The 17,213-nt window shown below is 44.1% G+C and overlaps 1 protein-coding gene across 1 annotated transcript in view; it reads left to right on the plus strand.

Moving 5' to 3' along the window:
* Nucleotides 1-11,912: 11,912 nt before the first annotated feature.
* LOC306703349 (heterogeneous nuclear ribonucleoprotein L-like) overlaps nucleotides 11,913-17,213 on the plus strand; it is a gene marked incomplete at its 5' end in the record, with an annotated part of 44,327 nt that continues 39,026 nt past the window's right edge. Inside the window, one exon of the mRNA XM_079169292.1 lies at nucleotides 11,913-12,140. Within this exon, the coding sequence (XP_079025418.1) occupies nucleotides 11,913-12,140 (228 nt within the window). The remainder of the gene's footprint in view (nucleotides 12,141-17,213) is intronic.

The raw sequence follows: 17,213 nt of genomic DNA on the forward strand, positions 1-17,213 counted from the left end.
TCGCTTCATTCATACTGGTCGGTGTTTACATGCCACTGCAGGGCAACGTGCAGGAAGCACAGCGGACACTCGCCAAACAGATACTGTGTGTGGAGCGGACCAACCCGGACTCTTTAGTTATTGTCCTTGGTGACTTTAACAAAGGAAACCTCAGCCATGAACTCCCCAAATACAGACAGTCTATATATATATATATAATATAGACAGTCTATTAAATGCCCTACCAGAGAGGAGAACATTCTGGACCACTGTTACACCTCAATCAGCGGGGCCTATCACGCCGTCCCTCGTGCTGCACTGACTGGGTCTCTCTGACCACGTCATGGTCCATCTGATTCCTGCTTACAGGCCGAAATTAAAGCTCTGTAAACCTGTGGTGAGGAAATTCAAGAAGTGGACCAGTGAAGCTCTGGAGGATCTTCGGGCGTGCTTGGACTGTACAGACTGGGATGTTTTCAGGACTGCTACCAACAGTCTGGATGAGTACACAGAGGCTGTGACTTCATACATCAGCTTCTGTGAGGACAGCTGTGTTCCATCAAGCACCAGGGTGAGTTACAACAACGACAAACCCTGGTTTACAGCAGAACTCAGACAGCTAAGGCTGCACAAGGATCAGGCATTTCGGAGTGAGGACAAGGACTTGTATAAAGAGTCAAAGTACAGGTTTAGCAAGGCGGTGAGAGACGCTAAACGACTGTACTCTGAGAAACTGCAACACCAGCTCTCAGCAAGTGACTCTACTTCTGTCTGGAGAGGCCTCAGACAGATCACCAACTACAAGCCTAAAACCCCCCACTCTATGAATGACCTCCGCCTGGCAGACGAGCTGAACGAGTTCTACTGTAGATTTGATGGACAATGGGACAGCCCTGACTCCATCCCCCACAGCTCCATCAACCAGCCCCAGACCACCAGGTCCCCCTCCCCCAGCCCAGCAGGGGCCCATGCCTCTGCACCACGCATCCAAGTGTCCCCCCCACCCCCATCCCCAGTGACGACTCTCTCTATTCTGGAGAGAGACGTCAACAGGCTTTTTAAAAAACAAAACCCCCGCAAAGCAGCCGGCCCAGACTCTGTCTCCCCCTCCACCCTGAAGCATTGTGCTGATCAGCTGTCTCTGGTGTTTACAGACATCTTCAACACCTTCCTGGAGACATGCCACGTACCAGCCTGCTTCAAGGTCTCCACCATCATCCCCGTCCCCAAAAAACCAAGGATCACAGGACTCAATGACTACAGGCCCGTCGCCCTGACCTCTGTGGTCATGAAGTCTTTTGAGCGCCTGGTCCTGTCCCACCTAAAAACCCTCACTGACCCACTTCTGGACCCCCTGCAGTTCGCCTACAGAGCCAACAGGTCTGTAGACGACACAGTCAACATGGCCCTTCATTTCATCCTCCAGCATCTGGACTCCCCAGGAACCAACACCAGGATCCTGTTTGTGGACTTCAGCTCTGCCTTTAACCCATCATCCCGTCTCTGCTGCATGACAAGCTCTCCTAGCTGCACGTGCCCGACTCCACCTGCAAGTGGATCACAGACTTCCTGTCTGACAGGAAGCAGCACGTCAAGCTGGGAAAACACATCTCTTCCTCCAGGACCATCAGCACCGGTTCCCCCCAAGGCTGCATTCTTTCCCCTCTGCTCTTCTCCCTGTACACCAACAGCTGCACCTCCAGTCACTGTGACATAGCCATGATGTCACCAAGGCTGTATAGACCATGCAACTCCCGTTGCTAAAAGGGGTGAGACAACGTTGGTGCCTTTAAAGCCCCCTCTGTGAGAGTCACAGAGACACAAACCTGGCGCTACCCTTTCTCCACACAATGTAGAAATATTCTCATCTTTTTGAAAATAAATATCTTAAATATTGTGGTTTTCATGTAAGACTATAAGTGTTCTTGAAGTTCTTTAATTAATAAATGGAAAGCAAAGTTATATTTGTCCACACCCCCTTTTCTTTGCTGATCCGAAAAATGATCCGATCTGTGACTCAAAAAACGCGGTACGATCCGTTACACCCCTATTTGTATTTGTACAATAGATATAGTTATAATATATTCTAGTAATATATAGTATAATAATAGTTTGTTGGTATATAATATTATTGATTTTCACTCTTATGTGGAATAGTACTTTAACTATTGACTTTGTGAGTGAACACCAATTCTGAGACTTTATCTACAGTTAGATCTACAGAGTGGTGCCCCGTTATTGTTAATATATGTTAATAATCCTATTGACATTATTAATAGTATTGATATCAATAATTACATTTTCATACTTGCTAATAACCAAACACGCTCCTGCCAGATCCTAACACTAGGCAACTACAGAATGAGTGCTACTGTTAGCTTAACGATACCTCCGTTTTTAATAGCATTGTTTAAATTACTGTTACGGTTACTACGGGTAAAGTCATATAGCGCCATAGAGTATCCAGCAGAAGTCACCACAATGAGAAAAAACACCTCTGAGTCGATCAGATCACTCCTGTAAAAACATGAGGTGCTCAGCAGAGGAAAACGCTTCACTCTCATTCACAACTATTACAAAAAGCCGCCCCGGGCTGCTAAAAGATACTTTGTCTGATCGAGGCCTAAAGTCCTTAGAGTGATTAAAAACATGGACCACCTGGAAGTGCTACCAGGGACTCTAACAAGAATGAAACCTTCTCCGTTGGATGTGTGTAAACTGATATAATTACTGACTCTAATCCCCATAAACCCTTTGTTTATGTGTGTGAATCACACCCTTTTGAATGTATTAAGTGAGAGGATCATCTGAACCGTCTCGTGTTTCAGCTGCAGTCTTGTCCAACAGGCCGAGCTGCCTGAAAGCTGATCTGTATCACAGTGTCGGCCTGCGTAGGAAAAGACCAGAGCAGGCTCAGACAGGGAGGAACAGGAAACGGCTCTCTTATGCAATTGCATTATTCCGTTTGTGACTCCCAGAATACACAAACACAGCCAGACACAGACATAGCCTGCATACACACGCATGTAGAAACACGCAGGACACACACCAAGTTTGTACCAAGGCTGCGACCGTGTGACAGACCAGTGTCACACAAATGTAGTATCTGAACCACGAATTTGGAGCATGATGAAATATTCCACTGACACATTTTAAGCCAGCAAGATGGTGAAGGAGAGTCTGTCTTGTGTAAATGACGTCAGGTTGTCAGATAATCGGAGCGACTCGGGGGAGAAAAACAAACTCACTAGGGATTCCGAGGCGGGGAAGAAGCGACTGTTACTGACTTTCAACTAGTTCTGAAACAGTTTCACTGGAAACCCGGTGTCTCTATATGACCTTCATAACTAAACGAGACGTCTATTTCTATGTCATTCTTAATGCGGTTCAACCGGATCGCATTCTGGTGAAGTCAGATGAAATCATGCAGGTTCACCAGAAACTCAGCTCAGACTCCGGCGGGGCCCCCAGCAGGAGGAGCGCCTCGCACCGGTAGCAGCGTCTCCTTTGTCTCGCTGTTCCTCCGGTCCCCGCTGGGAGCCAGCTCCGACACCACGCTGCTGGAGACCCAGCCCGTATTACTGGACCCGCTAGAGCAGGGGTGTCAAACACCCGGCCCGCGGGCAGAATCCGGACCGCCACGTCATTTTATGTGGCCCGCGAATCCGCCAGCAAAAAAAAAAAATCGGAGTTCCTCCCCGATCCGCGCATCCTTATTATGCCTAACATGAAGCTTTAATATAATCTTAACAGGTGAGTTGTATAAAAATTCACCCCGTACAGTTGTCATGACCGGGGTTATTAGTTTAGAGACCAAAACCGTGTTTTGTACCAGCCTGTAAACATATTTATTTCTGCTATAAAGTTGAGCATTTTAACAAAGAGGTCTATGGGGATTACCTCGCTGTTGGAGCTTCAAGTGGACATTTTAGGAACTGCTGTTTTTGGCACTTCTGTGTTAGCTTCTCTTTTCAGCCACGGAGGTTGTCGCTTGGCCCGAGACCAGTGTGCGAATTACAGGGGGGTCCTCAAGTGTCGATCAAAGGACCCTTCACTGACACCTGAGGACAGGAATGGACGGGGACCCCCGATTGCCACTAGGTATTTCGCACACTACCTGAGACCGAGGCTCGTGGAGGAAATGCTAGGGCTAGTGCCGGAAGATCCGAGTCATTTCATCTGATATTTATACTCTTTTTCGCCAATGGCTGAATAAATACTTGCAGTAAAATGTATAGATGTATCATCTTCAGTCCCATCTCTTTCATTCCTGACCATCTCTATTTGTTCCTGAGAGGTTTCAGTAGGTCTGCTAGAAGCGCCCACAACGCCATTCTCACAGTACTGTGGTCTGTATGAAATGATTATTATGAAATCGCAAGTTGTTGAATATATTAACTTTTGTTGAATAAATGCTTTGAAAGGGGCATTTTTAAGATCAAATGGTGGTCAACTTTTTGTGGAAAAAAACACATCAATGAGTGTAGACTGTCCTGTTCTCCAGACTGTTAACAGGCAAACAGTCTGCTAAATGCACAGTAGCTAAAAGAACATAAAAAAGGCAAAACCCAAGTTTGAAGTTGGGTCACAGACAGCATCACAAACAGTGGCGGCTGGTGGAACATGTTCTAGGTAGGGCTGTGCCACATCCAATCAATGTCAGCAAACATCCCAGAATGATTTAATGCAAAAAGATTAAGGTATCAAACACGCATTACTACTTTGCAGTTAAATATTTATCATTTATTCCAACACGAAAAAAAGCAGTAAATAACACTTTGATAAACACGTCAGGACATCTTATTTTAGTCACCCTCACAGGCAATTCAGTATAATATAATAATATATATATCATATAATAATATTCACTGCACCACTGCAAGCCTTGAACTCTGTTCTCATAGATGAGGGACAGCTCTGTTTTGAGCTTGAACTGGTTACATGGGGTAACTGTTCCACGGCTCCACTGTTGTTTCAAGCGCTGAATCAGGGAACTTCACACTGTTGTGGGAACAACTCTCCATGCAACAGTGTTGCGCTGATGAGGTGCTGGGTGAAGGAGAACCGCTCTTTGGCATGCATCAGGGTGGGATCACATACCTGTAAAAGATACATCATCAGCTTAAATTTGCAATAAAGCTATTTTGATGAAAGTGATTCTGATTGAACACATGCATATGTCCAAGTCAAGTATATGACTACTAAGGTTTTAACACCATTATTCCTAGTTGCACATTACAGTATGTTTACTTCTCCTGATCTTTAACTCCTTATTGGTTTCTCCCACAAAAGAAGGTCTACAGGGGATTGGTTCAATTCTGGCAAATATTCACTGAATATGAGATGGATTCTTTTGAAAATATTTATAAATATTATAACATACCACATAATCAGTTTTATAGATACTCGCAAATAATAAGTTATTTAAAAAGTAAACAGATAAAAGACATACAGAATATTCATCCTCTTTTGTAATATATCATGAACAATTACAATTCAAATATACAATGTGTGTAAAATCTTACAAAGAACTTTAGATGATGGGAAATTAGAACTACATCATCAAAATGTATCAGAAGGTCAGTTACCAGCTTGTCCTCCTTTTTTCAAGGAGACGGACGACTGTGTTACTGAATATTTGACTACGTCCTGTAACATGTATGCTCGGGCTGTGCATACACACATATAGTATATGTCTGTGTGTGAGTGTATAACGTATACCAGTGGCGGGCCGTGGATTTTATACCTGGGCCTTCAGTGCTGTTCTACTACACTTCTAATAACCTCATTGTGACGTCACAGCTACGGGTTATTTGTTTCGTGTAAAAGCTGCATATTCACATAACACTGCAACATTTGACAAATGAAATAAAATGTTACATGAAGCTCAACACCTAGCATACAAAACACGAAATGCAGAGTGCAGATACATGAATACGAGCATGACGGGACGCTGCTTCATTAACGGACAATACAGTCCAAATCAATGTAACACAATGACAAACTCACAAGAGCAGTCGCATATATTCGTATGACAACAAAGCAACAAATCAATCCAGCAGACCTGCAGCGGATCCACGCATTCCACCACACGAGCACGAGCCATTCAAATATTACTCATAAAAACGCCACGATAGACAAATGAACAGTAGAGGTAAACAAACGAAGTTCACTTACCAAATGCTGTCTATCCTCCTTTCTTTGTTGACAAAGAGTTTAATCCCAGTACATCAGTTCCAGTAAGAAGTCCTTCTCCATTCATCGACGCCATTCGAGCCTCCACAGTTGTATTTCGCCGGTCGTCGTCGGTCTTCCGCGGCAGTTCAGTCGTCGTCTTCGACCGCAGTTCGGTTGTCTTCCGCTGCCGGTCAGTTGTCCGTCTTCCGCGGCAGGTCGGTGGTCGTCTTCGGCCGTGGACCGGCGAAGGGCGGGCCGCGGTTGTGGAGCTGATTCCCTGCGAACGTGGTCGTTGAGTTGTAGATCCACTCGAGTCTCTCCAAAAGTACCGACGCTCAGTTAAAATGAAACACATTCCCAGCCATAACATGTGCAACGCTTCTCCGACGCTGCATACAAATCCTTTTCCTGGCTGGTCAGGGCTGCTAGCTGTGGGGTCATTTCTTACTATGTCCAGTTTGTTCAGAAATGTCCTTCTTGAGAAAAGCGTTCCCAGTAACTCCGCCACTAAATCCGTTTCTCCTCCTTCCGCTATTTCATATTAAAAAAACAAATCTAGGTAAAATGTCTTTCAAATATTTCCACTTGAACTCTGTCTGCTACAACCAAAGCTCTGCTAGCAGGCATTATGTTTCGCGGGCACATAGTCACGTGCCCGCCCACTGACCAATCACAGCACACTCTGCACCCTTGCGGCAGAGAGGCATCTGGACTCTGAGCTGCAGTAATGCTGTCGTCACTGTAGGCCTGCAAACCGCTCTGGTGCGTCCATGAATCTCAAACTAAAGATCTGATTGGTTGAAGAATATGTCAATCAACAATATCGTCCCCATTCAACTTAAACTGCACATGGAAGCACTGGGTGAGTCTGCAGGCCTGGGCCTCTCTTCTTACTAGAGACACAGAGGTGAAATCTGATTGGATAAAAGCTCTACTTAAAACAAGCTGCACAGGAAGCAGAGCAACTGAGGAACACAGTAGCTGTGCAATGAGAAAATAAGATAATGGGGAAAATATTTTTATAAATTATAATACATATAAGAAAAAATTAAATGTATTTAAGAAAAAATATTAAATTATAAAATAGCGATAACTTTGTGATTCTGTTTAGGCCAGCAGAGAAGGCTTTGCAGGCCCTGACGGCCCACCACTGACGTATATATATCTATTGACAACTACATCACGACTCACCTCTGTAGCCAGCCTCTGTTCTCCTGCTCCCAGCATCCTCCGTTGCCTTTTGGGCTGGTGCTGCTGGTCAGATGCAGTGTCCCCACACAGAGAGGAAAAAATGAAGTTTAAGTTGCTAACTTGCCATCTTCAATAACAACTAGGCCTCTTCTAGAAATTGACCTGGTGGACACCTGAATAAGCCTGTTATTACAAATTGTGTTTAATGACTACCTGCATTATTATACAAATCTTTTTGCTTTTAAAATATTTAAACAAATATCATTGTGATGTTCTCTATGATAATCATTCACTTTGATGACTAGGCACATTTAGGCTTTCTAACAACAAAAGCTTTATCAGCCAGTAGTAGATATAGTTGTGTACCTGATCATTAGAATGCTGTCTGTGAACCTCTGTCTGTGACGGGGTCGATGTAGTGTGGTCTGCAGCTGGTTGAACAGCATCTCCATATTTGCCATGATCTTGTGGAACAATGGCAGGAAAAAACAGAAAGTCTCGTCTTCAAGCATCCTCACAAAGCCCCCTGCCTCTCTGACAGTTAGGGGATCAAAGTTCCCAGAGTCTCTGATGGTCTGGAAACACTTTAGGAGGTCATCCTTGTGCTCGCACACAGTATTTACAGCACGAAGTTCCACCGTGTTGTAGAGGCTCTGGGAAGTCTATGCGCACTTGGTCAAGCACGGTGGTTCGCTTGGGAGACCTGGAGAAGAAGGCAGAAATCCATCAAGGTCAGAAAAGAGAGTGCGGATCCTAGGGATGTGTGATGCTGCCTGCTGCATGATGAGGTTCAGCTGATGCGCATAGCAGTGGACGTAGTGAGCATTTTCGTAGACATCCAGTATCTTACTCTGCACTCCGCTGGTGGCTCCCCTCATTACAGCAGCCCTGTCATAAGCTTGGGCGATAAGTTTGGCCTTTTGTCCGTTTGGGAGTATGGTGCTCAGCCTCTCCATCAGCGCTGTAGCGATGGTGTCAGCGGTTGCGTTCTGGATGGTAATGTACTCGAAAAACCGCTCTTGGACGTTACTGTTGGCGTCGATGTAGCGTAGCACAAGCACCAGCTGGCAATCGGTGGAAATGTCATGTGGCAATGTCATGTCAAATGTCTAGAATCAGTGCTCTTTACTTCCTCCAGAATGTAATCCTTCATAACCGACAGCATGCAGCCCAATAGCTCGTTTAGTACCTTCTTTGACGTGCCTTTAAAACGCTAGCTGTCTTAAGGTGCTCCTCCAGCACACCGTCTAGGGAGGCAACGAAATCCACCAATCCCCTAAAAATGCCAGTTGTCCGAGGAGTCAGTCTCGTCATGCCCACACAAGCCAACTCAAAAGCCCCACAAAACTTCACACAATCAATTATTTTGGATAGAATGTGCCTGTTTTTATCCACCTCCTCATTGTGTTTCCTCACCGCAATCCTGTGTATCCTGCGTACAGCTGGTTAGCGATGTTCACTTTGCCTAATATGGCTAGCTAGACGGAGTTCTCCATGTGTGTCCTGGTGTTCTCGTGTTTTCTTACTTTCTCAGACAGGTGCTTCATATCCCTCCCGTAACTGTCCATGCTGGATCTGTTCCCGTTGTTTTAAAAAGCAAGCATGGAAAGCAAAATCATTAGTAAAATCATTAGTATCACTGGCTAGCCAAACCTGTCTGGTGTACAGCTAGAGAACTGCTTCCCTTTCCCGCTAGTCTGCTGTCTGATTGCGAGGTCAGGCTGATCTGGGCCCAGCGCTCTTTTACCTGCAGTTTCTCCGCCAAAGTTCTCCTCTCAAACGGGTCTTGGAAGAGAGATTTTACTGAATTAGGTTTGGGTCTTGGAAGAGTAGTGCTAGTGCTCGCCATTGTCATGTCGTTACAATAGCGCCTCTCGAGACTAGCCCTGACGAGGACGTGCAGCTCGGGGCAATACCAATTTGGCCCCAAACTGAATGTATTTGAGGACGCTGATTGGCTAAATTGTATGTCACACATTTATAACTTTAATCAGCAATTGGCTAAACTGCTTCACAGACCCGCCTCCTGTGGGCCAATTTTCCACTGCTGAGACATGCAGACAGGCGGAGAGGATGTGCAGGAAAAGCATATCTTTTGCACAGGAATCATATTTTACACATATTACTGGGTACATTCCATATTTCAATAACACAAATATTGACAATTTGTATAATTCTTGTAATTTTTTTTATTTTTTGTGTCTCAAAGAGCGGCGCTCAAGGGGGGGCCGTGCCCTCTATTGGCCAGCCGCCACTGGTCACAAAGCATGCACATTTAAAGTTAGCACTTTCGTACAGGGCTACGTCCTGATGTGACCAGTAACATCATGCATGCAACTGCTGCTGACTTGTACATTCCCACGCAGAGGAAGGAAGCTACTGACCACAATGATGACGTAATTTGATCAGATCTCCGAAAAAACGAAACCATCAGCAGGTTCAGTTTTGTGTCTCATTCTACCTCATTCACTTTAATACCAAAATGTATAAATGTGTGAAAACTGGTGCTTTTATATGTAGATAGAAAACCTGCCATCCGCTCCTCCCTCCGTACAAACCCCCGTTTAACCTGTGAGAAATAATGCTATGGCAGGCAGAATGGCTCTGATTGGAAACACTTTCTACCAAACTGCTTTCTTCCAAAATAAATAGTCCCCATAGAAATGTGTTTACAGTGTCTTGTCCAACAAGAGATGATCAAAAGAGATGTCGCTTTCAATTTTTTTTTTAGCAAAACAAAAATACAATTCCATTGGTGAGAGATCACTGGAGGGAAGTGAGAACTGTTGTTTTTGGTGCGTTGGGGAACTGACCCCTGAAATACAACACAATGTGTACTGCTTGTAATACCTTTATTAGTCTGCTATCAGATATTCATTACAGTCTGTTAAATAACTATAAAAACTACAAATGTGCTCATAATAAGTTGGAGAAGTTAAACAGTAGCGAAGCATGTTTTTTTAAATGGGATGTCCTTACAAAGTCTAGTATATATATACATATATATACATATATATACATATATATATGTATATATATGTATATTACTCTGACATCTTGCCACAAATGCATATTAGATCCGGTGTGTGCATATTTTGGACCAATGTGTGTGTGTAAAAGAAAATAGAGTGAACAAATATTAAATAAATGTCTTCCTCTTATTATTCCTTACCGTACCATTCAGGGAGGTTCTGATGAAAATATGCTAGATTTGCATTTTGGGAATGTTAGGATCGGATGGAATACTGTTCCCACGCAGCATGCATAGCTACACTGATAAACAAATGAAGAGAACACTAGAATCCCACAAAATGTTCAAGTTGAAAATTAGGTAAGAACGGTGATTGGAAACTGAAATGATTAACCCATTGAGGGCTGGGTTCAAAATCACTGCTGATCCAACTTGCGTGACTTTCATCAGGACACACCTCAGTGTTTGGCCTCACGGGGCCTGCATGGACTCCCGACAACGTCTGGTTGTGGTGATATCCCTCAGAATGATTTCGTATGTTATCCATGTGATCACGAACCAGGAAGTATTTCGGCCGCTAAAGCAAACACAGGGTGGGCAGCAGGGAAGGTGTCGGATCCAACAACCAGAGACCTTTCAGCCAGGTCGCTGTCCATTCCCTGTGTCTGTCACTTCTGTAGCTATTTTAACTCAAACAATGATCTATTCCTAAACCTCACCAAGTAGTCGTGTTGCCGAAAACTAACTGAGTAGTTTCCTGTGAGAACAGAAGTTTATTTCTAAGAGACCGTATGCATGTAATGAGCGGAAATTGACACGTGTTGCTGACTTTTGTAAGAAAACGCACAAAAAGTGAGTGACATTTCAGATATATGAACTGTTGTATGAGGACACGTTGGCCCACGTCATAAGAGCGCTCTTAGAAATGAACATGAATTGTCATATCATCAGCCAACAACCCCCCCAGCATCGAACCCCACGTTGATGCTCACTAACTTGACTTGACCTTTGTTGGGGACATTGCAGCCTACAGAACAATGTCCAAAGGGCCTTCAGCAAGGTGAGTGTCTCCAGCGAAGCCCCTCCAGCTTGTTAAATGATGCAGCAAATATCCACTCCTTCCGTCTCTCCCTGTCTCTCTCTACCTGTCTCTCTCTCTCTCTCTCTCTTTTTCCTACGCTCTGCAATTTTGAATCCGTCCCCTCTGTTTTTATCTAGCCCACCATTCCTCTCTCTGCTCCTTCTTTGCGCACTCCTCTGCAGAGCACGGAGAGCTGTTGACGCATCGGTACCGGCCAATCACACGCCGTGTCTTCGAGGCGCAGGACCCGACTGGCCAATAAGAGAACAGCACGGGGCGGGATGTGTCCGGTCCACTCACACCTCCACACAGAAAAATCACTGGCGCTGGAGAGTGATAGAGAGACAGACGCATCCCGAGAGTGGAGGACGTGCACACAAACAAGGAGACAAGGAGACAGAGACGTGGAGGCTGCTGAACGAGGACACGCTACGGGATAACTGCTGACATGGAGGTGTTCGTTTGACCAGCTCCTGACCCGCTCTCTCCAACAGGTCCACCGCAGCCGCGAGCATGTCGACGGAAGAAGGAGCCGGCCAGCGCGAGGAGGGGGAGTACGGAAGGGCGGCAAAGCGGCTGAAAACGGAGGAGAGGGAGACGGAGGCGGAGGAGAGAGAAGAGGGGGAAGAGGAGCTGGAGGAGGGGGAGGATTCGGACTCCGGCTCGCTGCCCGGTAACGTGGAGTCAGCGGGGGACAATCGGGCCCGGTGGAGCGCGAGCCAATACGGTGCAGGACGGAAGGTAAGGAGAGCAACACATATGATCAAAGATTAGCCCTGCAGCACAACATCGCAGACGTCTGCGTGCGTGTGCGCCCGCGTGTTTGCTGCTGTTGTCAATGTGTCAGTGAGAGAGCATCCACCTGACACTACAGGTGACTTCAGCAGGATACGAGTTTAAGAACACGTGGGCTGACGCGCGCACTCACACGTCAAAGACTCCAAATAATAACCCAAAGACAAATACCCTCACACATTGTTGACCTGTTACCACTCCAGTAACATTCGCCTAAAAGGCCTGTCCAAGGCATACCCAAAGTAAATTGAAAGCTGTTCTTGAACCATGTGGAGTACATGCATGGCTTTGGTCTCTTTTGAAAGGAAACACTCTGAAGTGTTTTCCCCAACAGAATCACTGTAAGTGCTGCTGGCATTGAGTAATAGAAGTTTGAACACACTGAAGTGGAAGGTTTTTATTTCCTGCAGATGAGTATAGCTGGACTTATTAGCTGGAAAACCCAATGGGACCACAGCATGAAGCCTTGCCTAGTCCAGGTTCAGAGTTGATAACAATACCACAGAAATGTGGATATGTCGAGGTGCTTTCCAAAAAAGGACATTTGGAGACCCATGGTTACCATGGTAACATACCTAGGCTGTGTACAAAAGTGTTTTCATAATTCAAACTAAAGCTTATTTATGTCGATATACAGTAATCTATAAGTTATTTCACCATCATTTACTTCCCTAAATTCTCCAAAACTCTCCAAAACCACACTTTGCATTCTACGCACGGACGCAAGCAGCAGACTCTCGCTGTTACGCCGTGACTTCCGTGTTCTGCCTCTAAATCTAACCCCTGAATCTGTATATCGTCATTTTTGAAATTTCATTGGCTATACGAAGCGTCAGTCATCAGAGCGATCGGTTGCAATTGGCTCGGTCTTTACACGAAAGAAGAGGGGCAGGCACTGTCCTTCAACGCGGACTCTCGTTGGCTATTGTCAGAGTGCAGCCGCCATTTTGAGACCCAGAGAGCGTCAATGTTTACATGTGAACTGGAGTTACGTTGGAAAATACATAAATAATTAGGCATATCTGCCGGCTAATTTGAAATGATGCAACAGCAGTCCATGGGTATTTATGGATGTAATAATGTGTTTTGGACTAAATTATTTTACTGGATTGGATCGTCTGGACCTTTGTTAATGTAACAAGAGCGTTTTTGTTGGAATATTATGGATGGGTGGATTACTGTGAGGCTTCATACGTGAGTTGCCTCGATTTTGTAACTGTTTGTTTGTGGGTTGGTGGTCTGACAGAGGCGTTGATTGTACCTGCTGTTGTGATTGTATCTTGAAGTGGTTTGCATAAATCGAATCACAAGAATCTTAGCTTTCCAAAGAGATGTCGCATCAGTACCTACCTATACATAGCAGTTGTGTACATAACACAGATGTACAGTTAACAGGTTAATGGAGGTATAATGTACAAACTCTCATCTGAGACATTGTATGAGCTTTGAATATCAAATGGTTTATGGTTTAGTTTGCCGTCGCTATCTTGGCTTTTTTGCAGGCAATGAACAGAAGTTACCATATCTTAGATGACGTAGCGATGCCAGACAATGTTTACTGAGGTAATAAATCAAGAGAGAAGTTGTCATTTTCTCATAGACTTCTATACAACCAGAGGAGTCGCCCCCTGGTGGACACAAGAGAGAATGCAGATGTAAGACACTTCCGGCTTCACTCAGCAGAACCGGAGTTTGCCTCCTGGTTGAAACACATGCAGGCTAGCTTCAGTCGGTTCATGGTTGACTCTAAATTGCCTGAAGGTGTGAATTTTTGTCTGTCTGTCAGCCCTGTGGTTGTCTGTCCAGGGTGTACCCGTCTCTTGCTAAAAGTCGTCTGGGATCGGCGCCAGCCCCCCCGCTACCCTGAATAAGATAAGCGGGTCCAGATAATGCATGGAAGCCCTAATGACACAACAAACACACCTTCTCTGTCAAACATGCAACCGGAGAAGTACAGATACAACTAGTGTTTATCACCATCTGTCTGCAGGCTCTCATAATGTGTTCCTGAACACCAATGGTGAACTGAAGGGACAGTGGACAGGATTTGTGGGTACTGTAAGAAAACCATGAAGTGTTCCTTCAGGGTATGGTTGGTTTTTAGGGACGTGGAGGAGTTCAGATCAGTCTGTGGCGTGAGTAAGAGGAACCACATGGTGAAAGAATGGGATATAGTAAAAACGTACTGAATTACATTGTGTCTGTAGGCGCTATTTTGCCTTACACCCACCATACTGGTAACTCTCTGGCCAATCAGACAGAGCCCTCGCTGCTGGGCGTCGTCTGATTGGTCAGAATCTGCACACATAAGAGTGAGGTTTATTAGACAGGTGCTGCCTCACTAGACTACTCTGCATGGTTTAAGGAGGAAAGTGTGACAAGATGAAAGAGTGAATGCCAGAGCGGAACTGGTGCCTAAAAATAGCATGTCAGCCATCTGGCAGTGTCATGGATGCTGGAGAGATGACGTGGCACGAGCACAGGTAATGTGGTATTAGTCAATAACTGAGCACACTTTGATATCTGTTTATTTACCACAAATAGACACTACATTCAACCATATTGCATATTTTCCTCCTAGCATGTAGCCCCAGCGTGGTGTGCCTACAAAATGCACAGCAACATTTATTTTTCTTCTTTTTTTTTTTAAGGGACTCTGCTCACATTGCTTGTAGCTACTTGCTGACATATCAGTATTTGAATCTGGCTGCTCTTCATTTATTTTCTGCTACTGTGCACTCACTCAAAGCATCGGGCCGCGAGGAGCCAATTCCAGGATGGTAATAAAGTTCAAGGCCTGTTTTTATATTGCTCTGACTGCTCTGGCACATATTCATGCACATATATATTCAAGGATCATTTATTGTCATTATGCAACGCAGGGATGCACAACCAAATGCAGATGAAGCCCATTTTCAACCCAACAAACACAAGACAAACAAAACACAAACTCTAGTGCATTCCTGTTGTGCATTCCTTTAATTTTAATCAGCATATATCGTAGAGAACTATTTGTGTGCGCTTTATTAAGAATCTAAGCAAAAACAGAAGCTCCTTGGCAGAATTAAAGATCAGTTTTCTTCTGTTTGGATCCGGCTGCAGCTGTGGTGGAAGTGAACAGGGAGAAGGACCAATACACCAACGGTGCAGGTCAAAAAATGGCACCAGTGCATCCAGGAAAAGGGTTGCTTTGACAACTGCAGGTCACATGACTCTTGTAGTTTGCCCGTTTGAAAATTAGCAGTTGTCAAATTAATTTTGTCTCTCCATTCCGTCAGAGAAAATGTGTGGCCATTGTTCTGTAGCTGCTCAGCTTCTGGTCGGAGGCCAGCAGTAGAAATAGGACGGTGCAGATAGGGGAAGCTCTGTGAGAAAAGGAAGTCACACAAATGCTTATGTATTTTAAACTGATTTTATAAATGCAGTGATGATTTGATTTAATTTGATTTGAATCATCAATCACCACTTGTGTCAGAATGTATATCATTTTAAGATCCCCCATGAAATTGTGAAGTAACAGAAGAATGATGGAGAAGTGAAATCCTGATGAAATGTTCTTGTGAACTTAGAAGATGAATACATTCTTACTTGGTCCACTTAAAGCGGATTGGGTGAAAGATGGGATTTGATTTGTCATGTAGCACCTCTCCTAAACAATGCTGCATCAGGATCAGGCTAACAGTCTACGGAGACGCAGCAACACCTCAACTGATGCTTGTCAAAATGATGTTTTCGTCACAAACTGTATCAACCGAGAGAACCAAAGTGAAACCAGAACTTCCTGTTTCTGTTGCATTTATACCGAAGTCAATGACTAAAAATCCAGCCCAGCCTTTCTCAACAATACGTCCTCCAGTTCACTCCATTCATCTCACAGGGATGTGATTCTTTACATTTACCTTCATCTCTTTTCATCTGAACTACTTGGTTACACGTCTGCTGACATGTCAGCTGCTTCCATCTCTTACTTTTCAACTGATGTCTCAACTTCTGTCATGCCATTCTCTTTACATGGAGCTGTTCAGCATTTTCATTTCAACTAGGACTCATTGATTAATGTTCAGCTAACATTTCCACTGCTGTCACAGCAGATGTTTAAACCCCTCCAGTGCTTCACTGATGGGTTTATTCCTCAAGTGCTTCAATTTCAACCCTCATACATCAAGTAAAGAATGAACATCTTCAAACATTTCAACTTGTTGACGTTCTTTACTTGTTAACACATCATGGTCAGTGGTGCAACGGATCATAACCGTCACGTTTCGGATCGTACCACGAATCGGAGTCACATATCGGATCACAGATCAGGATCAGGATCACAGATCAGGATCAGCACAAAAGAAAAAAAATTTGCAAATATAACTTTTAGAGATCAATACATGTACATTATATGTTTATACAGTTTTTTTCCTCATAAAAACACACTACTCAAATAAGGAAATAAGATTGTATTTTCATTGATTAAAACAAATCTTGTCATTAGTAGTTTTAATGATGTATTATTAGAGCTAGTGTAAACAGCTCATAATTATCTCTAATATATATTTTATGTTAATATAAAAACATCTCCGATACTGGATTTATTCAAGTTTATCACCAAAACTACATGTTACGAGAACATGTGAACACATCGTGATAACGTTATAATGTACCTTCAGCCAGTACTCATGTTCACTGAGCAGAGCCTGAAGGCATCATGATGTAACTGAAGTGAACCTGTGTTGGTTAGCCGTTAGCGGTGCGGCTAACGTTACTAGCTCTCCTCCTGTTGGTTTAAACACTGATTGGTTGTTTACAATGAAACATTATCAGAGATCAGAGACTAAACACATGTTCTACTGAGTCAGTGAAACTTTATTTACACTCTGATGGTTAACGTTAAATTGTGGAATTAAACACATGCTTGCGATCCGTACGGATCGACAATGGTCCGTTACACCACTAATCATGGTCAATGATGACATTTTGTATGTTAGAATACAGCCTAAACTTTTTTTCCCACTTTTTCAGAAAGCTCTA

The sequence above is a fragment of the Pholis gunnellus genome (genome assembly GCF_910591455.1).
Source record: "Pholis gunnellus genome assembly, chromosome: 11".
NCBI classification, from domain to species: Eukaryota; Metazoa; Chordata; class Actinopteri; order Perciformes; family Pholidae; genus Pholis; species Pholis gunnellus.